Here is a 26,432-nt window from a genome sequence, read left to right on the forward strand (position 1 = left end):
AGCTATTTCTAACAAATAACCATTCAATCGACGGCCGGACGGTTATGATTTCGGTTATCGTGCGATTCACCAAAGTCAGAACCACCACGCTGATGTTGTATAAGACAAGCGAGGTTTCATCACTATAGATGTACATAAAATAACGTTACTATAGAAGAGATTGTTGTCAATAACAAGAGTCATGTACATTGAATCAGAAGATTTCTCTTCATGTTAAATAGTTTTTGTTAAAATTTTCATTTTTATTATCATCAAAATTTTCTGGGGGGGGCCTGGATGATTCTGGAGGGGGCCAGGCCCCCCTGGCCCCCCCTGTTCCTACGCCAATGGTAGCAACGCCATGACACTATAATAGATCTACCACGCTATACCTCCCGGATGCGCTGCAGAGAACCCTAAACCCAATCCTTACCATGTCCTTCCCTTTCCAGAATTGTGACCATTAATCTCGAGTTGCCACGAGTATCCTGGCTCCATCCCGTACTAATTTTGGTACTGAAAAGTAAATAAATTGTATATACAAAAAATGAGTTTCGGCTCCGTAAAGCGTTAAACGCGATTGAGAGTTCTGTTTGTTCCTTCGACCTTGTCGCTTGCTCCTGCGGGCAGGATCAAACATGTCGCGCGTCGGTCTAGAAAAAGTGAATCCGCGATCCGCTAGTTCTGTTTGATCCTTCGACCTTGACGCTTGCTCCTGGGCAGTGCGTCAAGAAAGCCCGAGCAGTCGTCAGTTTTATTTCCCTCTCGGGTCACGCGCCTATTTTTTCTGAATGCTTTCATATAGCCGAGCAAACGAATGAAGCTGAAAGTGGATTGTGGCTGCTCAGTCAAGGATGACGGATCAATTGGTGAGCTCAATGCATGCTACTATTTCTAATCTATAAAATATGTATGACTGCACATTTAATCGTTACAACGGTGGAACGTAAATAGGATTTTTCAACAAATGGTTCGTCACTGTGAGTTTCGACATAAACTCTGATAAATGAATTATTCATGTTTATTATTATTTTTTTTGACTGCAAGGACGTGGCCGGCACCGTTATTGACCCTGTATAAATAGAGGCACTGAATTATGCACACTGAAAAATATTATGGTCAATCCCAGCCGAACTTCTAGTTGATTCTTTGTGCATTTTCACTGACTTCGGTCAATCACGGAATAGCAACCATTGATATGTGTAGTCAGTCTAAGCTAAGCTAAGCTAAGCTAAGCGTAAAGCGTTAACCCGTATAGGCCTGAGTGAAAGCAAAAATTCTAAAAACCTCACCGCTCAGAGAATTCTTGATGGATTCAAATGATTTTTTGTCAGTATACTGGCACACATATCTAGTTTCTAGAATTGGACAGAGGAACTCGGAAATATTCCTGTGGTCGGAGTTATTCCGGTGGATCACTGGGTCAGGTCGGGTGAAGAGGGTACTGTGCGATTGTGCCCCTGGAAGTAGGCAAATTTCAAGACACAGATAATTTCTGGAGTCGGTTAAAATGTGGCCACTACATGACGGAATTTTAAGAAAATTGCATCAGTAAACCTTTTGACAAATGATTGAATTGGATAACTATGAGTTTTGCATTTGATTAATCCTACAAATGACCATTTTCGGGTCCCGGGACGCCTCAAACTTACGATAAAGTGTCCATGAATCACTGGCATCACTGCTACTTGTACGTAATGCAAATTGTATTCGGTCTCGTATTTAAGCTTCGTTTTATTTGTTAACCACATCCTAAAATCGCCGTTTCTGTTCCCCGTGTACTGTATACGTTCAGTGAATCGAGCGTTTATGAGTCAACGTCTGTGATTAGTGCCTTTGTGATATAATCGCTAATTGCGCTAAGTCGTACTTCGTTTTGCTGATAAACAATACCAATACTGCTCTCCACGCTGAATTAAACCAAAGCGACGCACCCCGGTGGATAGCGTAAACTACAATTGCAAGCTGCGCAGCTAGTGTGCTTTCACCTACTCGACTTGCACGCAAGTTAAATTCGTAGTCTTCGAAGTAGTGGTGCACATACACACTCGCATCCGTGCATTGGACTTACGCTAGCATAAAATATCAAGTGTGTGCTAGAATAAGGGCCAATCATCTCGTCGAAATGACCGCTGCATGTGACCGCTGCGCAAAATCGATCAAGCGTGGCGAAGAAGTGATTATTTGCATGGGATTCTGTGATCATGTCGTTCATTTGCGATGCGCAAACATCGACAAAAATATCATCAAAGCCATTAATGATTCATCTAATTTGAATTGGATGTGTGATGAATGCGTGAAGTTGATGAAGTTAACGCGCTTCCGAAATGCCATCTCTTCCGTCGGAAACACGATAAATGAGCTCACCAGAAATCAACAAGCTGCTCACGATGAACTGAAACGGGAATTAATGAAGCATAGTGAACAAATCGCTCAGCTTTCGAATCAATTCAACTCGGTCACTCCATTACATCCCGCTTCTATCAATCGTCGCGCATCAAAGCGCCGCCGGATGGAAAATGATCCTCAAGTTACCAAGCCTCTTCTTGGTGGTACAAAGGCGACTGACTCTGTCAGTATTGCAACCGTGCCACAGCCAACTGCTTTGTTCTGGATTTACCTCTCTCGACTGCATCCTAGCGTTAAACCAGATGCAGTTGAAAAATTAACGAAAGAGAGCCTGCAATGCAATTCAGCAAAAGCTATTCCTCTAATCAAGCAGGGAACAGATGTGAATTCGTTGAATTTCATTTCATTCAAAGTCGGCATTGATCCTGAATATCGAACAGCAGCCCTCGACCCTTCCTCATGGCCAAGCGGAATTCTCTTCCGCGAATTCGAAAACACCAACGAACGGAACTATTGGATGCCCGAACCAAGTACTCCATCGATCCTTGTTACATCAGATTCCGAAGTAACTCCCCATCAAGCCGCCATTGACACTGCTGACTGCTGACCACAAAATAATAAACCACGACGCACCGTAGAAAGCACAATGGAGACCTCTTCTCAGATCGGCGCAGTCCAGCCAATTGCAGCCATCGTTCATCGGAGTCGTCGTGGTCCTGCTGTCGAATCTGTGGAAGGGGTTCTCCAGCCTGCTTTTCCAGGCAAGTACTCTAACTCAATAGAACAAACTCTTCCTGATCGTCTCCCCGCTTCCAGTACATTAACGATGTCCTCTGTACCCATCGCATCGTATTCGTACCGTTCATCATGCTCATCAACATCTAACCCGGGACGCTCGACACTAAGCACTATGGAAGCCCCTGGTCCACCTAGCTCAGTCGCGCCATCGAGTGTCGTCGAAGAAACGTTGCAGCAATGTCGTTCGTGCCATCCAAGTCGTCCCGGCCCTGAGTCTAGTGTTGGTGAAGGGGTCTTCCAAGCCACCTGCGATGGCAAGTATCTATCCAATAATGGTGTGTCTTGTCCTGACGATTCTTCAATCCCTAGGGCCGCAACCAATGCGAGAAATGATGCGTCGGCTCCTACCAATATTCTAATGTACTATCAAAATGTTGGCGGGATCAACAGCTCTCTTGCCGAGTATCAGTTGGCCTTCAGTGACGGTTGCTACGACATCTACGCCCTTACCGAAACCTGGCTTAACGGAAATACTTCTACTAGACAACTGTTTGACGACTCTTATTACGTCTATCGACAAGATAGGTCATCCTCGAATAGTGATAAATGCTCAGGAGGTGGAGTTTTGCTAGCCGTTCGTTCAAACTACAAATCCCATGTGATAGATCCTCCTGGAAGTTCGATGGTTGAGCAAGTTTGGATCGCTATCAGCACTGTTGATGCAATGCTATATTTATGCGTGGTCTATATTCCACCAGATCGTGTAAATGACGAAATTGTGATCGAAAAACATCTCGACTCCCTGAATTGGGTGGTCTCACAAATGGGACCAAGAGACAAACTTGTTATTCTGGGTGACTACAACTTAAGTGCGATCTTTTGGCAACGGAATTTTCACGGTTATCTTTTTCCCGTCGCAACCCGATCCTCGATTAGCCTGGCTTCGCGGAAACTTCTTGACGCGTATAGTACCGCTAGACTCCGCCAGATGAATGATGTGGAAAACGAAAATAATCGCATACTGGATCTGTGCTTTTTCATTGAGGAAATACAAAACGACTGTGTGGTAATGCAGGCTCCGTCCCCACTCGTAAAAATGTGTAGGCACCATCCACCTGTGCTGACGAAAATTGCGATAAGACCACAACTACGCTTCCGTGATACAACTGAAGGTGTCAACTACGACTTCAGCAAGGCCGATTTTTCCGGAATGAATAATTTTCTTGCGAATGTTGACTGGGACGAAGCGCTCCACGATTCTGAAGCTAGTCTCGCTGCGTCGACCTTGTCTGGTATTCTGATGTACGCTATTGACCAGTTCGTTCCAGTCAAGCTCAGGCGCGATATGCCCAAGCCAGCGTGGTCGAATACCGGACTTAACCATCTGAAAAGAATGAAACAATCAGCTCTTCGGCGACATAGCAAGTACCGTACAGACTCTACGCGAGCAACATACATGGAAGTGAATGCCGAATACAAGAAACTCAATAATCGTCTGTACAACTCTTTCCAAAACCGTTTGCAAAACCGCCTCAAAACTAACCCTAAAAGTTTCTGGCGTTATGTAAATGAGCAAAGAAAGGAGGTCGGATTGCCCTCTACGATGACCGATGGCCTGAACGAATTCAATTCCACCATGGACATTGCAAATCTTTTTCGCACCCAGTTCAGCAACGTTTTCATCAATGAGCATCTCCACCCTCAAGACATAGCCAATGCCACCACAAATGTTCCTCGACTACCTGCATCAGTAGAGCAGTTCACTATCACTGACAACATGGTCATCGCGGCTGGAAAGGAACTGAAATCGTCTACTGGATTTGGCCCTGACGGCATACCCTCTCTAGTCCTCAAACGCTGTATGAATTCACTAGCATCGCCGCTGGCAAAATTATTCAACACATCTCTAAGTACTAACGTTTTCCCGGACTGCTGGAAACACTCCTATGTTTTTCCAGTGTTTAAAAAAGGATGTAGACAGAGCGTTTCGAATTATCGTGGAATTGCTGCACTGAGTTCAACATCTAAATTGTTTGAGTTAATTGTTCTTCGCAAACTAACTCAGAGCTACTCTCATTACATATCGCCAAATCAGCATGGCTTTATGTCTAGACGTTCAACGACTACCAATTTGACTTGCTTTACCTCATTCGTGATACGCCAAATAGAATCTGGTCACCAAGTAGACGCGATACACACCGATTTATCGGCAGCGTTTGATAAGATGAACCATCAAATTGCAATTGCGAAATTTGACAAACTGGGCTTGAATGACAACATGCTTCTCTGGCTGAAATCCTACCTGACTGGACGAAGCATGTCCGTCAAAATTGGCGAACATGTTTCAATGCCTTTCTCGGTCTGGTCTGGCGTACCTCAAGGCAGCCACCTCGGGCCTTTCTTGTTTTTGCTCTACATGAACGATGTCAACTTTATTCTGGACTGCCTAAAACTTTCTTACGCTGATGATATAAAGCTTTACTGCACAATCAATAAACCGCAAGATTCTGAGTTTTTGCAACATCAGTTGGAAATATTCGCAGAATGGTGTAATATCAACAGGATGTCCCTAAATGTGTCCAAGTGCTCAGTGATTTCATTTGGCCGCAGACGCACACTTCTACAGTTTAATTATGGTTTGGCTGGTGTCGAACTGCAACGTGTAACTACGGTGAAGGACTTAGGCGTTCTATTGGACACTAAGCTGACTTTTAAGGATCATGTTGCTTACATCGTCTCGAAAGCTTCTGCGCAGCTGGGTTTTCTGTTCCGCTTCAGCAAAAAGTTCACCGATGTGTATTGCCTGAAAGCTTTATACTGCTCAATTGTACGCCCTATCCTGGAATACTCATCGGTTGTATGGTCACCATTCTACAGGAACGAGATTCAACGAATTGAGGCCATTCAACGCAAATTCGTGCGCTTCGCCCTTCGCCGACTTAGGTGGAGAGATCCACTGAACTTGCCAAGCTATGAAAGCCGCTGCAAACTTATTGATCTGGACCTTCTGGAACCTAGACGCAATGTAGCAAAGGCGTGCTTCATCTCTGACCTTTTGCAAGGATCGATAGACAGCCCTCTGCTGCTCAGTTCATTGGACATCAACACTCGTCGCCGAAATCTCCGGTTTCATCCATTTCTGAACATTCCTTCCGCCAGAACAAATTATGGCCTTCACGAACCAATGCGTAGCATGTCCCGTGTGTTTAATAGTTGTTATCATGTGTTTAATTTTAATGTGTCGCGTGGAACAAATAAGTGTAATTTTAGACAATTTTTATGTTAATTCATGTGAAATGTTTGTTTTGGTTTTTTTTGCTTTTAGACTTAAGATCAATTGTCATTGGGGTGGGAACTTCACCTGTTGACTAAAGCAGTAAATAAATAAATGAATTTGTATCTGAACATCTGTGCCAAGCTTACGGGAACGCATTTTAGTGCACAATTGTGTTTGATTTCTACTTTTCGAGAATTGAAACGGTTTAGTGTCCAACAAATCTATAGCCGGTTCTTGCGGGCATAACGTCCGAATGGCCACATTCAGTATATTTTTAACGATGCAAAACTCTTTATTTATAATGTGGAATATCAGATCTTAATGATTTATGCAAATTAAAATGACTGTCATTGCAAATAAATAAAAGTAACTTGGCATGTCCCAAAAAATAGCCCTTTTTTACCCGACTTGACCCAGTGACCCACCGGAATAACTCCGGCCACAGGAATATTTCCGAGTTCCTCTGGTCACTTCTAGAAACTAGATTAATGGGCCAGTGAACTGACAAAAAAATTATTTGAATCCGTTAAGAATTCTCTGAGCAGTGAGGGTTTCAGTATTTTTGCTTTCACTCAGGCCTATACGGGTTAAACGCGATTGAGCCTCAAATAAACAAACTAGTAAAAAAAGAAAAGCCCATTGAACGTCTCTCGTTTCCGTTCTAGAGCCTGATATTAGCTTTATATAAATCGAAGTTATGCATCAATTGCAGTTTGCGCTCCTATTACTCGACTTCAAGTTGTTACAATAATTCTCAGAAATAAATTGAAAAACTTCCAAATTACATAACGCTTAGGAGGAAAAATGTACTGATTTTATTGTTGATTACATTTTTTATATAAAATGCAATTATTTACTTGTACCGTAGCATTTCTCCATATCTCTGTCTCCAGCGTGCCTTGCATTTTTCCAAGTGAATTCGAATTAAAATAGCCTCGTCTATGCTTCACTGACTGCATTATTAATCAGCTTCTACCGCCTAAAACTAATTTTATATACTTTTTTGTTTCTTGAAAACAACGAAGGATGTCGTAGTTCAAACAAAAGATTTGATTATACAAAATTATTATTTATATAATTCAATAATGAGTTCATAATTATTTTCAGTGTAAGGCAAGGAAAGAAAAACAAAATCAATCCCCAAAATGCTGACGAGGCTATTTTATTATCCTTGGGAAAATTTAAATAACATTGGAGAGAGATATGGACCAGTGTTATTGTGCAAACAAATTATTGCATTTTACTAAAGGTTATGTGAAAGTGAGAAAATTGGTGAAATATTGTTAGTTTTAGCGTTCTGTAACTAATAAATGTTTTTTTTTTTTCTTTATTAGTATCATTCCAAACATTACATTCATTTCTTATATCTAGGTGTTCTGTGTTATTAGACAACACTATCATCCTAATTTGGTGAAACAAATTTAAGATTTTATTAACATTTTGTTAACAACATATTACATTTCATTTGCCGTAGCAGTTCAGATTTTTTACAGGTGAGTTGACTTCACCTGCGTATAAGACAAAAAAACGAGTTCAATTTACTTAACCTATCTTAACCTAAATATATAACACATTAATCGTAGCGATGGAAGATTGTAACAATTTTTGCCTGAAATTATTAATTATTTTATTTGACATTTTTTCCAATATTTCAACATTGGATATTCTATGTAACTCAATGCACACTGGGCCAGGAGCAGAATTTAGCCAGACAAAACCTCTAGCGCTTTAGGAGTGCATTTTTTCGGGTTGGTGTCAAAGGAGACTTATCTTGAATTTGTTTGTTCTTCAATTTGATGATATTACGCGTTGCAAGAAAAATTTTGATTCATGGAAAGTCCAGAGCTACTGATTGCCAAATTTTCCAACAAAATTATCATAGTCACCGATGACTTTAAAGATTATATTATGGCTGTTTATTTTGCATCAACTATCACAATGAATTCGATGATTTCGACAGATTTTGTTTAATCTCTCACCCTTTCGGTTCTCACACGAGAACTTGTGGAGAACCACTATGAAGAGGAGATCCCGCTAGTTCAGAACTCATGCATTAAATGCGCCATTACATCCTAAAGGGCTGATGGGAAGGTTTAGCTTTCGTTGATAGTACATCTTTTTCAAAAATGATTCAATTGTAAATACAGCTGCATGCATGTTAGTAATAGGTATACCGCATACATGGAAAATACATAGAAAATACTTGGAGGGGAAACCATTGAGAATCATTCTTTAAAATGGATAGTGACACAATTCCCGATGTAGGAAACACTTCATCCACGGTTTCCAGCTACGTTGGTCTTGAACGTAGTTATGTGTAGTTGAACCGTATACATGCAAAACCGTAGTCTACGAAAATCAAGCAACTACGAACCAGCATGAGTTTTTTATTTTGCAGAATCTCTCCAACAACATGCCGAACTACACCAATGGATATGCTGTAAGTTGTCAACGATTTGAATTGTATTTAGAACCTCAACGGTTGCTGTGATTAATTTGTTCTGTGCGGGGATTGATAGCTGCGCGTTATTTCCGCGAAGCAATCCAAATTTTTAAATTTCCCCGCAATAAAAGTTAATTGGAAATTTCGCCGCATAGGTGGCGCTCCGATGCAAACTTTTTTGTTTTGCGTCCTAGAGCTTTCGCGTCTTCGGCAATGTTTTAGAACGTGTAAAAATGCGACAAGTTGTCGAAGACACCAAAGTTCTAGGACTTCAAATAACAAAGTTATGGTAAAAATGTGTAAATCACTTAAATTTTACGTTTTTTCTACTTTTTACCTCAAAATCGTATAATGTTTCATTTTAACAACCATGCATCGCTTAATTTCGATAACATGCATATACTTTACGAAAAAAATAATCTTTTAACAAATTTAAATAAATTTAAATAATTTTTTAACAAATTATTGTAAAAATATGATAATTTTTAACATAACTTAACTCAAAAAGTTGCAAGTTTTTGCAAAAACTTATCAATGATCCCAAATACGCTATATTTCATCTACTAAATGTCAAAGTTTGCCGGATGTATATTTTGGTATATTTGAGATATCTGAATTCAAAATAACCACCGTTTTCATATAAATAGAATAGACTTATTATCAATTTTATCATTGTACTACAAGATTGTTAGACACATTGCGTCAGTCAAGTTTTATTAATCAAATACTTTTTATTAGTCAGGTGTTACAGTATCTAGATATTTTCATATTGTTGTGTGGCTCTTATGTCATCTCCAGCAACTGTCTAATTAGAACTTGGCCATAGCGAATTCATGCTATAATTCATTTTTTACATCCTGTTATGACCGCGTCGAGACAGTTCTCTCTGACATAAATCACAATTTACAAATCACTAGTATCAAAATAAAAGTATTTGATTAACAAATCTGAACGACGCAATGTGTTAAAAATCTTGTAGAATAATGATAAAATTTATAATAAGACCATTCTATTTATATGAAGAGATGGCTATTTTGAATTAAGATATCTCAAATATATCAAAATATACATCTGGCAAACTTTGACATTTGGTAGATGAAATATAGCGTATTTCGGTACATTGATAAGTTTTTGCAAAAACTTGCAACTTTTTGAGTAAAGTTATGTTAAAAATTATGATGTTTTTACAATAATTTGTTCAAAAATTCAAATATTTATATAATAATAAGATTTTTTTCATACAGTACATGCATGTCATCGAAATTAAACGACGCACGGTTGTTAAAATAAAATATTTTACGATTTTGAGGTAAAAAGTAGAAAAAACGTAAAATTTAATTGATTTACACATTTTTTACCATAACTTCGTTATTTGAAGTCCTAGAACTTTGGTGTCTTCGACAACTTGTCGTATTTTTACACGTTCTAAAACATTGCCGAAGAAGCGAAAGCTCTAGGACGCAAAACAAAAAAGTTTGCATCGGAGCGCCACCTATGCGTCGAAATTTCCAACTAACTTTTATCATCAAATTGAAGAACAAACAAATTCAAGATAAGTCTCCTTTGACACCAACCCGAAAAAATGCACTCCTAAAGCGTTAGAGGTTTTGTCTGGCTAAATTCTGCTCCTGGCCCAGTGTGCATTGGTACTATACCAGGGAGGAAGCTTCAGAATCATATTCAAAATTTTACATTAAATCCTCTGCAGAGCTTCCTTTCTGGTATTACAACAGCTAGTCCAGATTGGTACAGCATACAACATGGCTCGTCTGAAAATTAGTTTGAAAATCAAAGTTTGGATTTTCTATTAATAAGTGGATACAGACATTTTATATATATGTAAAATTTTGGCTTAAATGCCTTCAATGTGTTTTTGAACGTTAAATTTGTATCTAGCATGAACCCTAGATACTGAACTTTATCTGAACAATTTGTTGAAACATTTCTCATCGAGATAACATGTCTACTTGAAGGTTTCAAATGAAAACTCTTGGTTTATGTGAGAATATTATATGTTGAGTATTTGAAACATTAGGAAAAATTTTCCGGTTTTGCAAGTATGAAGAATAAATATCCAAGCTTTTTTGCAATCTTCTACTGTTAAACGCAGGCTTCGTCATTTGGTGGCCTGTGTCATCCGCAAACGAAAATTTTTGACATCCCTGAGGTAACATAGTGTTTTTCTAACAAAACTAAAACAACATATTTCTTCCCATAGGGCCGCCGCTTACACTAACAACAGTCAAAGTGTATTGCTCAACATGCTTTCCAGTGAGTTTTCCATCATAGAAAACCCTTTCGAAGAAGACGAAACCATTACGGGGCTCTACTTGCTGAACAAAAACCTTTTCCTGCACACAAAACTGCGCTACGCTTATTACGATATGCGAGGAACCCTGATTGAAAAACAGAATCTCGAGGATGTTACAGATGACTGGGAACTGCTGTGTAAGCTTTATTTGTTTTTGTTTTCTATATGTAAAAGGCTAAAATGAAGCTAATATAGAGCAATATTTTGAATTTTTCAAAGTCTTATACGGTCGAAACGTTTGAAGGTTGTTCCAAAATTCAATACGATGAACAATTTTCAAACCATTTTCCTCTTTATCTCACGGTTTTTTTTTTGTGAGAAGCCTTTTTAACAGTAATCTTACACACTTTCGAAAATACCCACATAAATTTTGTATACGTAGTTATGGAGTTCGTATCCTTCACTGACTTCTTCGCAATACTTTGGTCCGGAGCGATAAACGACACCAGGCTCATGTTGTACACCAGCAAGGAGGAGTTTAAAATTCCTATGGTCAAAATGCACAGTGTTGTCACAATGAAGAAAGATAGGAAGACAATGTACTGTTGCCATCAGGAAAATCTTTATCAGGTAATTTCAAAAAGGCAATTGTTGCTCTACAATAACTATCCATAATACTGCTTAAAGGTGAGCGAATTCCAATACGAGGAAAACGAGGAGGATAAAACTGCTGAATGGAAACATGTGCGAGATTTGCCACGTTATGAGAATGATGTCAAGGAAATGGCTCTTCAGCTCAAGATGGATCAAAACGATCGATTCCTGTTGGCCAGCACCGCTAACGGCTTCGTCGTTTGGGATTTCGACCAGGAAGATCCCATCTCTGAGGAAGCCATATATCTTGCATTACCCCATGGCGTACGCAACATTTCCACGAAGATGACCCAATCGAACTCCGTGATGATCAGTTCCAAAGTCGATTACGCGGTAGCCGGCGTGCGGTAACTTGACTCATATTGTTTGATTTTGCAGAAGCTCATATTTTGATTTTTCAGGAAAAGCCTCTACGTTTGGTGTGTGAAATCGAAACAACTGATGAAAGTCTTGGATGCGCATTTCGGAAGAATCATGCAGCTTGAGGCACTAACTATCGGCACATGGAACAGTGTGATTACATCCAGCATCGATCGTTCAGTGAAAATATGGAACATCAACAACATTTTTGAGCAGGTTCACGTGATTGACCGGCATGAGCTGCAAATTGATGGCATAAGGTGGGTTTGAAACGATCTCAATTGGTGAACAGCTGTAGTGTAAATCGGTCATTCTAGTAACAAGGAGTCATTAGTCCACAATACCTGATGAATCCTTGTCACAAGCTGACGAGCGTAGTGGAATCTCGTGTCCAAGTCAATTGATCGTCATTTACTAAATTTGAATAAATTCTTATTGCTTGTTTTATTTATTTGTTTATTTATATCGTCAAGCATAAGTAGACTGCATACAATTACAATAATTTCTTATATTGTCTTTAAGTGGTTTTTTAAGCTGCTCTTTGGACATAGGAATGTCAATAAATTCGCAATATGTACATTATACTGACGCACGGTTGATTGGTCCGTTTTGAGCATAATTCGTTATGTATGATTTTCTGAAAATAATTTCCTTGTTCTTAAATGCCGAGAGGATGTGTAGAAGTTTAATTGAGAGAGAAGTACAGGTGAGTCTACACGGTTCGAAATACAGTCAAAGCTCGTTATAGCGACATCGCAAGGGACCGTCGTTATATGGATATGTCGCTATATAATCGTCGTTATAAAGAGGTTTGATGTCGTTATGGAGCATGGAGGAATAATACGATCATAATATGTACTAAAATAACTAAACGCATGTCGTTATATTGAGTGACTATTGAATATAACACATATTTTGGGGCTTCGTAGCCGTGCGGTTAGCGGCGTCAGTCGTTTAGGCGTATTGTGCTACGGAGTGTGGGTTCGATTCCCGCCCCAGTCGGAGAAAACTTTTCGTCAAACGAAAAATTCTTCACTGGTCCACTGGTCGTTCTGTGTGTCCGTTGTCTAATGTTAGTTATGTTCAGTCTGTGCAGCCTATGGCTGAAGACGGTGTAAATTGTCTTTATATGTCGTAATAGAGAACGGTCGAAACAAAGAAATGTCGCTATGAAAGTTGAAATTAGTATGGAAATTTGAAGGGACCATTGGAAATGTCGTTATAGAGAGATTTGTCTCAATAAAAGTTGTCGTTCGAGCTTCGACTGTAATGTTGATGATGAAGAGAATCATTGCAAATTCCCGGCATTGTTTCCAAGTTGATGAGCATGCAGCGTGCTTCATATGACGGTAGTGGCAGTACAGTACAATTCAATTTCCGAGGAGTGTATAAAAGTAATTGTTTCTGTCTACTGTCTACGCGTTATTCGTGTACGATATGGTACAGGTTCCATACTAGATTGCGCAATGCTTATTCCCCCTCATTCTTTTTTTACGGAGGATCAAAATTTCGATCGAATCTTATTCGTTCGAATCCATAGCCCACTTGATTTCGCTGGCGTAAACGGTTTTCGATCGAAAAGGCATTCAAACTTAGATAGAATAGGGGTGATTATCTCCGTTAATAATGACTGGTTGTTGCTGAGCTTTGATGTCCAAGTTTTCGAATAGCCAGTATAACTTCCTGCAACTGTCCGTCATTGTAGTTAAAACCAAATCTAGCTTCTCTGGTTTAGTGCAATGTGTTCCTCTGAACGTGTGACTTGATGCCTGAAAAAGAATTCGATGTCAGTGTGTCCACACACGACCATGGGGTGGCACCAACAGGTTGGTAATGGCTAAAACAAAGGTACTTTGGCGCCCTAAAAATAGTCATCCGAGTTACTGCTAACTATAGCACCTAACAAGCTCTCAAGAGCTACTGGAAATAACGTAATCAAACGGAACTCGAGCTACATAAGTAAGGCGAAGCGGAGGCGAGAATACCACCAGGTGACCCGTGAGAGTAGTGACATATCTGTCAATTAGATACGACAGGAAAGTTTTCTGAGAGGTTCATCCTCAACAGGCTAATACCGTATACAGAAGGTGCGGACAACCTGTCTAAGGGGTCATGTAAAAATTAGGTCGCGCTCCAAGGGGGGGGGGGCGAGCCTTACAAAAATTTCGGAAGACTCATACAAAAAGTGTGACAAAGGAGAGGTCGAAAAAGTTGAAATTTATCGTGACATAATGTCCGTCTTCCTAACAACTGAGATAACGATTCAACATAAAAAGAGAAGATTTAGTTAACACCCAGACGGACAACACTGAATCATTAATTTCACGCCACAAAATTCGGTTCGTGGCCGCATCTCTCATTCCTCGGTTCTCGCCAAATCGCTGCGTACTTGATCCCCCACGCCTTCTTGTACCAACCGGATCCGAAGCCAAAAACTATCTTCGCAAGGTTGGTGCCCGGCATTCTTGCAACATGGCCTGTCCATCGTATCCTTCCAGCTTTGGCCACCTTCTGGATACTGGGTTCGCCGAAGAGTTGAGCGAGCTCGTGGTTCATCCTTCGTCGCCACACATCGTTTTCCTGCACACCGCCAAAGATCGTTCTAAGCACCCGGCGTTCGGAGACTCCAAGTGCTAGCAGGTCCTCTTCGAGCATCGTCCATGTTTCATGCCCGTAGAGATCTACCGGTCATATAAGCGCTTTGTTCATGGTACATTTGGCGCGGATGAATCTTTTTTGACCACGACTTCTTGTGGAAGCCATAGTAGGCCCGACTTCCATTTATGATGCGCCTCCGTATTTCACGGCTAACGTTATGATCAGCCGTCAGCAAGGATTCAAGGTAAACGAACTCGTAGACAACCTCGAATGTGTATCGTACACTGCCCTGTCGCACTTACCACCTTGAACTGGTTTGCTACCTCATATTTCAGGTGGGTGTACAGGTCTTTCACCTTTTCAAATGTTCGACCGACAATCATCCGCGAAGCAGACAAATTGACTGGATCTCGTGAAAATCGTATCCTGGCTGTTAAGCCCGGCTCTCCGCATAACACCTTCTAGCGCAATATTGTACAATAGGCACAAAAGCTCATCACCTTGTCGTAGTCCCCGGCGGGATACACACGAACTGGAATGTTCGCCTGAAACCTTCACACAATTGTGCTCTTATCAGTCTCGTGAGCTTCTTGGGAAAGCTGTTCTCGTCTATGATTTTCCATAGCTCTACGCGGTCGATACTATCGTATGCCGTGTTGAAATTAATGAAAAGGTATTCACGACATTTTTGGAGGAATTGCTGTACAGTAATGATCTGTTCCGTTGTCGACTGGCCGTCAACGAAGCCGGCTTGCTAACTTTCCACAAACTCGTTTATTACAGGTGACAAACGACGGAAGATGATCTGGGATAATACTTTATAGGCCGCATTTAGAATGGTGTCACCCTTCTTGTATGTGGGGCATTTTGCCGCTTTCTTCCACACCTTCGATAGCTGTTCTGTTTCCCAGATTGTGCCTATCAGCTAGTGCAGACAAATGAGTTCAGCTCCGATTCAATCCTTACCAGCCGATTTATAGGAATAACGAGTCATTGAACAAAAACTTTCAGAAAACTGTTTAAATCCCGTTTTAGAGCAGTACCTTGAGTTGATGTCGAGTGCTGTGGATGAAAGTGTAGATTATAACTGGGTACATGTACACGGAGAAAACGAAGTACTCAAAGTTGGGTTGTTTTGACCCAACTCGGCACGTTCGTGCGTTACCCCAAATTTGAGTAAGTAGCCTAGTACTCAAATTTGAGTAGCTGCATTGAATTATATCAGTAGGTGTTTTTTACCCAATACAACCTCGGGTGAAAAAACTCAAAAATGGGTAGTTTGTTAATGGAAAAGCTTTGCTAATGAAAAATATAGTCAAAATATATGAATGTAGTCATGGTTTGGTAATTAATGAAAACGAATAGAGTTAAATCATATTTTATTTTACTTTTACATCATGATCACATTTTTCTTTTTATTTATTTCATCACATTTGAATCATATTCACTGTAATCAGCTTGTCGGTTCCGACAATCATCCACCGGTAACCGCTGCAGGACAGTTCCGGAAGAAACAACTATTTTTAACCGAAATATTTGCTGATGGATGATGGTGGATGGGTGGTTGGAACGGCAACAACAACAATTGGAACGGCCGTCTCGTTTTTTCATCGTTCATGACGGGCGGCAACTAACGGGAACAGCTCAGTAATGTTTAGCTGAGACCAGGACCCTTTTAATTCCGACAATCCTGCACCAAGAACAATTGTAGACCCAGGGCAATGGAACTCCTGAAAAAGAAAAGAACCATTAAACATTATTTGTTTCTGCTCACCTAACTCTTCAGTGCACTTTACCTTTGATCAATTTGGAATATTTCCTAGCTGGCTTTCAGAGATTCCTATAAAACGACGTCATGCACAGTAATTCCACCAACTTTTGGACTTATTTTAAATAAAATTTTGGTTTTTCAGCTGCTACGTCTAACACCGGCGACGACTAATTCACGATGATCAGCGTTGACGTTTCAAAATGGCTGACACATTTTTTCAACCAAAATTGAGTTTAAACAACTCAACGGCTAGTACGCAGCCTAAATGTCGGACGTTGAGTTATTTATACTCAACTTTGGGTTTTCGAAGTGTTTGGCAAATTAATGATCCATTTACATAGTTTTGTGATTTACCGGTTTTGGGGAAGTTTAAAATACGCTGAATACCATCAGTAGTATGTATAAACAAAACAATCAAGGTTTTTTGTAACTCGGACAATACACTAGTTCAAAATTGTAATATTTTGTAATTAGGATTCCAATAAACAAAACAAGTATTTTTTTACTTAAATTTGAGTTTACATTAAACAACTCAAAGGTTGAGTTCAATGCACGTATTTGGCAGAACGAAAATTACCCAACTATTCAGTTCGATTGCCTTTACTTAATTTTGAGTATAAAAAAACTTATTTTTGAGTACTTCGTTTTCTCCGTGTATGTTTTTCTTCAATGATCCAAATGATATAGTATACCTTAAAAAACTTGATCATGTGTCAGTTAGGGGTTGTCCATTTATTACGTAAGACATTTTTCGGGATTTTTCAACCCCCCCCCTCCCCCCATGGGAAGATTTTTTGTATGAAACTTAAGAATCATTTGTATGGCGCGTAAGAAATCTCAGATCCCCCCTCCCCCCTTAAACCCTTACGTAATTAATGGACCGCTCCTTAATTGTTGTCATCCTGGCTCAAGGTGAGTAGTTTATTTTGTGAATGTGTTACTTTTAATACGGAAAATCAAGTTATGAATAGCATATATTCATGTCGATATCTCTTAATACTAAAATTTCAGAGCGCACGATCTCTTGTCATGAGCTTGTAGATTTGTTTTTAAGCGGAAAGCCCGTTGATCCTTGAATGTTTTGAAACAGAGGATACAAATCAAAAGTGTCAATTTGGAGATTTCTTCGACTTTGAGAATTGTTAGGTTGTTTAACCTCAAATATGTGAGTAAATTCCGGTGATTTGCTTAAATGTTGAGCTTCCGAAAACTGCAACAGAAGAATTTCAGATGAAATTCAAAGCCAGCCTGTGCTGTAAGCAGATATAATAAATTCATGAAATAATAAAATATAATTTTTACACTAATTTCAAATTACTCTTAAATATTTGCCACGAAAATATTAATCACGTAATGAGAAGAACACCATAGAAAATGGAAAAATCCTAAAAACACCAAGTTTTTTCATTATTTCTCAACTTTTATGCATCGCATTATTTTGATTTCACCAGAGCTTGTGTTTGTTATATATTTATCAGCAAAAACTATTATACGACATTATACGTTCATATAAAAAATGTCATATTCGGTAAAAAATCGTTTTTACACTAATTTGGTCTTATTTTGCCAATAACTCGAAAACTGTAGGAATTTTAACGTCTTCGAGAGAGTTGTTTGTTTTATCAAAATGAACCATTTTACCGAACATGCCTAGTCTCTAGAACATCACAGAAAAAAGTTAGATTGTGGCGCCACCTATGCGGACGATTTAAGAACTTACCGTTTATGTCGACTGATCAGTAGATAGTCCTCGTTGTCATAAAAAACTTTGCCGAAGACACCAAATGTCAGAAACGCTTCGTTACCGAGTTATTAATTTTGTCCCGCCAGGTTGCGTCCTTGGCCCATAGTGCATTGGATATCGAGTGTACACGCAAACAAATTTTGTTGTATCTACCGAATCCATGGTAAAATTAAGAACTGCACCAACGATTTTCAACCGACTACAAAAATCTGTTAAGTTTACTATAATCTGGTGAAAATCACTGAGCAGTGCACTAAATGTGACTATGTGGGGGGTCTGTAGCCTTGAGGTTACGATTTGTGTTAACAAATTTCTTAGCCTTCGTAGAATAAATATTCAGCACATTGGTATTGAAATCTCCCAAGAAATAAATTTGATTATAATGCACACCGTATTCACAAAGCAAGGTATCCACAAGCGTAGAGCAGTCTAGATCAGAAAGATTATTAAACGTGCCCAAAAGCAATTTATCGCCATCGATCATAAGCTCGAATAGTATGAACTCAGTATTAATGATGCCCATCACATATTCTGATTTACGAAGAACATTTAGTTTAATGTCATTTTTTACAAACACAACAATACCACCGCCGATCCGTCCAACCCTATCATTTCTGACTATTTGATATCCATTGATGTTGATAACGCTATCATCAATTTTCTCGTTTAACCATGTCTCACAAATGCAGACTACGTCTACATTAGATATGGATAGAATTTCGCGTAACTCATCTAGTTTTTCAAGCCTCCGTGCACAAATGCTTTGACCATACAAACAAGCAATTCAAACAATAATTTATCTGGCAATAAAGCCGATTTTAAAACAATTCCTGGTAAACAAAAATTCGTAGAGGTGTTGTTACTGGCAACACTAGCCATTTATAAAAATACGTAAGGCAGTAAAAAAGAGGAAATATATTACGAACACTATCCCTACGAAAACTAACAGACAATTCATTTAAATCATATTACTAGTGACGCAGAACTTGAAAAAGGGGAATAATCAACGTGAAATGAATAGTTATTTTGAAGAAAAGTAGTGAATATTCAACAGCATAGCAACAGCAACGAACGGTATTATACAATACCAGCAGCAGCAGCAGACAACAACAGCAGCAAGGACAGCATTCTTCTGTAGCACTCATCCTTAGTAGCGAATACACTTTACGGTTAACTTACAGGAGTGGAATCATGGAATTATTGAAAGGATTGGATTGGAAGGAATGGGAAAAAACTATTTGGAGAGGTACTAACGCCACGTTAACATTTATAACTTTTAGGAAGGAGCCAAAGGAAAAACTGGAGAGGAGCGGAAGGATCAAGATAAACTTTTATGGAAAAGGTTTTAGTTGTTCCGCATTCAAGAACTGTTCCAAGGAAGCCTTCGATGTTACTGCCAACGTTCGGCGCATCGATACCAGTCTAACCGTCTTGGTTAGACTTGATCCCGTTCCGAGAGAACACACTTCGGAAGATTCCACGTTTCTTCAAACCGATTGCCGTCGCACGAAGTTTCCTCTCTTCAGGTCCCAGGTCCTCATTTACAAAGATCCGCTCACTGCTCGAAAATCCAATGCTTCTCAACGACAAATTGCAAGTTCGTAAATAGCGGGAGAAAAAATCTTTGGGAGCGAATCGCAAATCGTAGAATAATAGCTGACGATCGGTTAACAGAAATCCTTCTTTTCGATATTCGTTGAGCACTCACTACAGGAGTGTAGCCCTCATGTGAGTATCCCAGAGCACGGCACCAATCATGGAAATATGTACCCAGTTTCTCTTCACTCAAGTAGGGTACCCCAGTTACGACTAGATTGTGTTGGCGATGCAATCTGTCCAGAGATTTCCTGGTGATGTTCGCAATATTTTCGATCGCTGCTTCCAGTGCTTTGGATGCTTTTGCCCTCTCTCCTCTCAACTCGCTGATATTCGCAGTTATATCCGAGATAAACGATCCCATCTTCAATCTTAAAACGGTTGCCATGGACATCACATCCTCTTGTGTACGTTGTTGGATATCGGTTAGCTTTGATTGTAGCAAATTTGCAAGTTCGGAGATATTCATGTCACGGCTTCGATGGTAAACGGCTCTCATAGATGAAAAAACGGAACGAAAACGGCCGATTTAGTTCGCAGCGCTCAACACATGAAAACTACTCGAAAAAATGGCGTAGATCACACAGTGATTGTTTCTGGTGCTGTTTAATTGATTTTAAGAGTCTATTCATGGTGAATAATGTGGAATAACACTAACACTGCATATATTTCAACATTAACTTCATGATTCACATTAGATGGTGATTTTATCACGTTGATTGCAGCAGTTTGGAAAACGTTCCGCGCCAGCACCGTATCTTTACGTGCACTTCATTCTATCGTAGCACTTCACTTCACTTTGGGGAGCACATCCATCCTCCGTCAGTATCAGATGGTGACTGAGACAAACTGACCCTCTTCGCAGGCAGCTAGCCTTACTAACAGCAGAGCTCTCTCCTACCTGCTCGGTGTGAGAGTAAAAAAGTAGGAGAGAGTGAAAGCAGATGTAAATATAGATAAGTTGAAAATATGTAGATCTGTATTGGTAAAGATGCTACAGATCAACTGATTCCGGCACGGTAGTGGCCACGAGCACAGAGTGCCTTATAAAGAAAAAAAATGTGACTATTTATTTATTTATTTTTTTTATTTACAGTCTTCGATATTTTAACATCGCACAGACTAAAACTTAATTACTTATTCTAGATTTGAACGCAGATTTACACAAATTAAAATCATACATGTGATACACATCATTAAAAACTTGGCAGCAAACATCGAGTGGGTTGTGTTGTCCATACTGTGTGCGATGTGCCGATCGTCGAAAGAAGTCAGTACGCCGTATCGTTCTACCTGGAGCATTGAAACGAAGCTTTTCCAAAATATCCGGACAGTCAACGTTGTTCTCCAGTAGGTCGAACACGAAAAGCCTCTGAAGATATGTTCTCCTAGTTGCCAACGTCGGAAGACTGATGAGTGCGCATCGGTTTTCATAAGCAGGGAGTCGAAATCTATTACGCCATGGTAGTCTACGAAGTGCAAACCTGACAAAGCATTTCTGAACACGTTCGATGCGGTCAATCTGCACAGCGTGATACGGGCTCCAGACCACAACGCCGTATTCCAAAAGGCTGCGAACCAACGAGATGTATAATGTTTTCAGGCAGTAAATATCATTGAAATCCCGAGTGTTCCTGATGATTACACCGAGTACTGCGTAGGCCTTAGCTATCACCGACGATATGTGCTCGTTGAAACGCAGTTTGTTGTCCAGGGTGATACCTAGATCTTTAATGGTTGAGACTCTTTTCAACGTACAGCTTTGCATCGAATACTCAAAAAGAATTGGAGCGCGGATTCGTGAAAAGGTAATGATGTTGCATTTTTGTATGTTAACCTCCATTCCGTTTCTCTCGCACCAGATCAGAACTTTGTCAACATCTGCCTGTAGTGCACAGCAATCCACTGGAGAGGACACCACATGAAAAATTTTCATGTCGTCAGCGTACATGCTTTTCAGGGATTCTAATTCGCTGCAAAGATCATTCACGAAGAGTACGAAGAGAAGAGGACCGAGATGGCTTCCCTGAGGAACACCCGATGAAATGCAAAACGATCCGATTTAACTGTTCCAAGCTTTACGGAAGCAGAGCGTTTACTGAGATACGAAGAAAACCATTTGGTCAGCCAATCAGGAAATCCAATCCGCTTAAGTTTTTCGATCGCAAGTTGGTGTGGGACACGGTCGAAAGCCTTCGAGAAGTCGATGTATACTGCGTCGATTTGCTGTCGTTTATCTATTAGATCGACCAGTAGTTACTATGTCCATAGTAACTTCGACTACACAGCATTGTATTTCGATCCGTGACACCCACCGTACAACACAGTGTGGTCAAAAGTATAATGCCAAACTTGTCAAATCTAGAATGTTTCTAGTCATTAATACTACAACTGTGGTTAAATAAACAGAATATATTTTCTTGAGTAGTGATGTTGACTATGTTTTGGTAGAGTTAACAGATCTAGAAAGATTCGCGAATCAGGCGAAACTGGCAAAATGTACACAATTTAAGAAAATATAGCGTTGAAATTGTAGCTCGATTGTCTATTCACTGCACTTGAACTTTTCCCCTATCGATAATTTAACTATTAAAAAAAAGCAAATTTGTAGAAGACGAAACTTCACCTCATGCCAAACCACACACTTTATTGATTACGCCTGTGTTTTTGTTTATCAAAGTGATGGGCGCATCTGAAATCGAAATCAAAACACGGCGAGAGTAAACGGCGACACTGCAAAAAAAAAAAACAAGGCGTACATGGCGGGCTTAATTGAAACCAGAATGTAAACACGGCGCAAAAGTAATAGGCGACACTGAAAATAATATCGATTACAGGCTCATAACATTGGGCGATACTGGCATCCTTGAGTGCGTTTAAGGCGAAACCTTATAATATTTTTTTTAGTACGAAATAGCTAGGGAAATTGTATACATATAGGAGATGTGTGTGGTATTGATTAGGATTTAAAACTAAACACGTAAATAACTTTACACGTAAATATGATTACATTTCTTAACTATTCGCGAAAAAATGATGTTACGCATATATGTTCTTTGAGAAGTATAAACAATCAATAGAAATTATAAAAATATCGAAAATCAGGTTTTTGGCGTAAAATTATGCGTCTGACAAGCAGTGTTGACCAGACTCATTTCCCCGAAATTCGAATTGTGAAGCCATGAACTGTTATAACTGTGCGTTGTATTCCTGAGATGGAGGGGGAGGTGGTTAGGCTTGAGTGTTGCACATGGGATCCGACAGTTTCGATCTCGGTGGGCCGCAATTCAAGTTTCGGTGAAATGATTCGCTCTCACTCACTCACTCATTTCATTTCACCGAAACTTGAATTGTGGCTCTCTGGGATCAAAATTGATCGATTTTGTGTGCAGTACTCAAGCTTAACCATCTGCTTTTCTATCTTAGGAGGATAGAGCATGGTTGTAGTAGTTCGTGGCTTCGTAGTGCGGAAAATGTTATTTTCGGGGAAATGAGTCTGAACAACACTGCTGACAAGCAAGCCTTGCCGTAAATGAAGCCCTTCCTTTACTATTGTACTTATTACAAAAACTTTTACCGGAAGACGACTGCTAATGGACCCCTTTAAGCTTAGCAAGTGGTGGAATTCTCCTTGGAAACATTTCTATAACGCTGTGGACCTTTTTTCTATGGGAGGGGCATATTGCCCGGGTTGTTTTGAAATGTAAACATTGGGACGGTTTACAAAAAAACATATTGCACACTTTTTAGAAGCAACCTGGAAAGATAAAGTTGCATGCAGAGCTTGACCAACTAAATAAGCAACACATTGACATAAAAAACTTTGGGAGTGATGCATTTGCTACTGCGAAAGAGCAGTTTTTCGTAAGGGGGGCGTATTACACCTTTTTACCTTACACCAGCAAAAAGGCAGCAAACGTAATCACAGCGACCTGTCGGGCCATGAATGCTTCAAGAAATATATGAAAAACGCAGTCACGTGGATTCTCTATTTTGTTTTGCATGTAAAAAAGATCGGGGAGACATTGAAGCATGTACTCTACGAGTGCTTAAGATTTGTGTCGGAGACGTAAATTTCAGAAACATTATACTCAAAATTTGTGGAATCAGTTCCACTTGTAATCACTTCTGCATTTGAAATGCGGTGAGTAGAGCGATGATCAGCGTCATGTCATCGCTGCAGAGGAATGGTGCGACGACCAGGGAATATCGGGTCGCGGAGCGAGTAGGCTAGATCCACAGCTGGGAATAAACCGAGGAGAGAAAGCGTTGCGTAACTTTGGTGATAGGTGTCAGAACGCCTGTGAAGTGGAAGTCTTTCTCCACCGAAACCACAGAACCGCTTCACAAGATCACAGGAGGTAAGCATCGATGTAACTGTTGAAACTGAACTTCTCCGGGAATGTTCACCATTAGTCATCAAGTAGAACGCGAAATAGTACCATCGTTTGGTTGTCGTGGTACCTCCCGATCAACCAGTCAGTGATTGTCGATAGCGATTGACATTGCTGGACAAAGATCTATAAAGAAATTGTTACCCTGGTTGATCGGGCTGCGAACTGGAAGACGTCGGAATCGGAGCTTAGCATCGGTTCGGAATGTCTTCCACCACCAGGGAACTCTTAGTCGAAGTAGGCTAGCTCCACTGTCGGGAACTAAGTCGAATACTACCGGTAGAACCAGATTTTGGCCGTAAGGGTGTCATCAAACCGTAAACTACCCTCCAACCGGGATCGATAGACCGACCTCGGCTTCCAACTGATTGTCCTCCAGAGAGCGAGTAGCAGCACATAGCAATCAACTTGTCGCAGAGCTTCGCAGCCAGCACATGAAAAGTACATTTAACATGATGTACATGTTAAATGTGCTTTTCATGTGCTGGCTGTGGCTGTTCTACTCTGGGTTGAAAATAAAACTTCTAATCTTGACACGAAACAAACTTGAATGATTTCTCATTTAAAATTATTTATTAATCAATTATTGCTTTTATGTGTTGCATTAATTTTGTTTGAATTGACAATTACAAAAATGACGATTAACCTTTCTTTTCCAGCCTTTCAGAGAACGGTGAGCTGGCCGTAACCGTAACGCGATGCTGCGTAGGAGTCTGGGAGATAAGAACTGGTCGATTGCTGGCGAAGCTGGCGGACAGTCCACTGGGAGCTATTGTAACGCATGCCGAAATCACACCGGACGGGCGATATATCATATCATCGGAGACAGGGAAAATACTTATCTGGAACAGGGTTACCGAACAGGTGCTTTCGCGGGACTCTCAACCGGGCATACAACAGTTGAACTTTCTGGAGAACGGAGAGAAATTTTTAGCCGTTTCCTGTCCCAATGCTACGAACGCATCGGCTTCCACTGCTGGAGGCGATGTGCAGCAGCTGATGGCCCACGTCAAAGTTCGCAGTATTCCGGATGGACAAACGATCTTCAATTTCGAATATCCTGTTCGATTGGTTCCAGGATTACCATTCCGATGTGCTGTTGTGACGGCTGATGGTCAGCATATAGTTTGTGCTTCTATTGATAAGAACAATAAGGACTCAGTTTGGGTATACAGTGCAATTAACGGAACCCATGAGCATAAGATTTCTTTGAAAGGATGCAATATTAAGGAAGTCGCCTCGTTACTTCCCCTTCCACATAAACCCACACAAGTGGCGGTAATAACTAATGAAAAGGGAAGTATTATGGACATTAAAACCAGAAAACATGTTCGTTCTATCCCGAAGTGGGGCGGCACAAGCACAAAAGATGGAAAATTTGGTCTTTATGCTCCATCTAGAGGAGGCTTAGAACTATTAGAACTCAAGAAAGGTTCTACGGTGAAGACCTTCATCCCAAAAGTTGCTGAAGGAGTATTCACAGTAATTTGTATGTTTACGGATACGGATGAGTATGTTCTGTACTACCATAGCGGTAGGAAAACCTTGAGAGTATTCCGTACCAGCGATACTGAAATGATCGCCAACTATCGTATGCAAGCCGAACTCACGGCCATCAAAAGCACTTCGGATGGTAAAAGTCTAGTTCTGGGTACAGTTGATGGTTGTATTTCTGTGTTGGCCATAGCTGACCAAGAAAAGCCCGAAATGCAAGATTTCCTCAAGCAGCTACCTTCACGTGATGCAAATGTTGGTATTTCATTCGTTTCAAAATTATACAGCGGTTAACCGAATGCCCATTTTCTTTCGTTTTCAGTGGAAAAAGAAACTTGCAAAACAGAAGGCATCTGCCAGGTTCAAAGCCGCGATGAGATTGGCATCTATCTCAACTCGATTCGGAACACCGGTAGATGAAGATGAGGATGATGATGATAAAGATAATGATGATTAATTTATGAAAGATCTTTTATATGTTATAATGTGCTCCAAGTTCCGTTACCATAAATTGTATTTAAATAAATGTATGTTATTGAAATGTAGCTACCATTTTCTTAGTTTTCTGATATTTTCATATTATTTTATTCTTTCTGTTATTCTTATATATATTTACTCAATGAAATTGTGTTTCTATTTACTACCAGAGATATCCAATTTATTCTAAATGTTGAAGGGTATTTACAATTCAATTCATCCACAATTTCACATACAGTCTGGTATCATGTAGATATTTTACTGACTTTGCATTTTTCTCTTTGGTATTATCCAAGGCTTCTTTTAG

The 26,432-nt window shown here is 40.0% G+C and overlaps 1 protein-coding gene across 1 annotated transcript in view; it reads left to right on the forward strand.

The window, feature by feature from the left end:
* LOC5566945 (NACHT and WD repeat domain-containing protein 2) overlaps positions 1 to 26,193 on the forward strand; it is a 60,977-nt gene extending 34,784 nt beyond the window's left edge. The window contains exons 11-16 of the mRNA XM_001651312.2: positions 11,005 to 11,234; positions 11,480 to 11,667; positions 11,725 to 12,038; positions 12,093 to 12,311; positions 24,814 to 25,903; positions 25,971 to 26,193. Of these exons, the coding sequence (XP_001651362.1) occupies positions 11,005 to 11,234; positions 11,480 to 11,667; positions 11,725 to 12,038; positions 12,093 to 12,311; positions 24,814 to 25,903; positions 25,971 to 26,105 (2,176 nt within the window). The 3' untranslated portion in view covers positions 26,106 to 26,193. The remainder of the gene's footprint in view (positions 1 to 11,004; positions 11,235 to 11,479; positions 11,668 to 11,724; positions 12,039 to 12,092; positions 12,312 to 24,813; positions 25,904 to 25,970) is intronic.
* Positions 26,194 to 26,432: the final 239 nt, after the last annotated feature.

Source organism: Aedes aegypti, chromosome 3 (assembly GCF_002204515.2).
Source record: "Aedes aegypti strain LVP_AGWG chromosome 3, AaegL5.0 Primary Assembly, whole genome shotgun sequence".
Taxonomy (NCBI): Eukaryota; Metazoa; Arthropoda; class Insecta; order Diptera; family Culicidae; genus Aedes; species Aedes aegypti.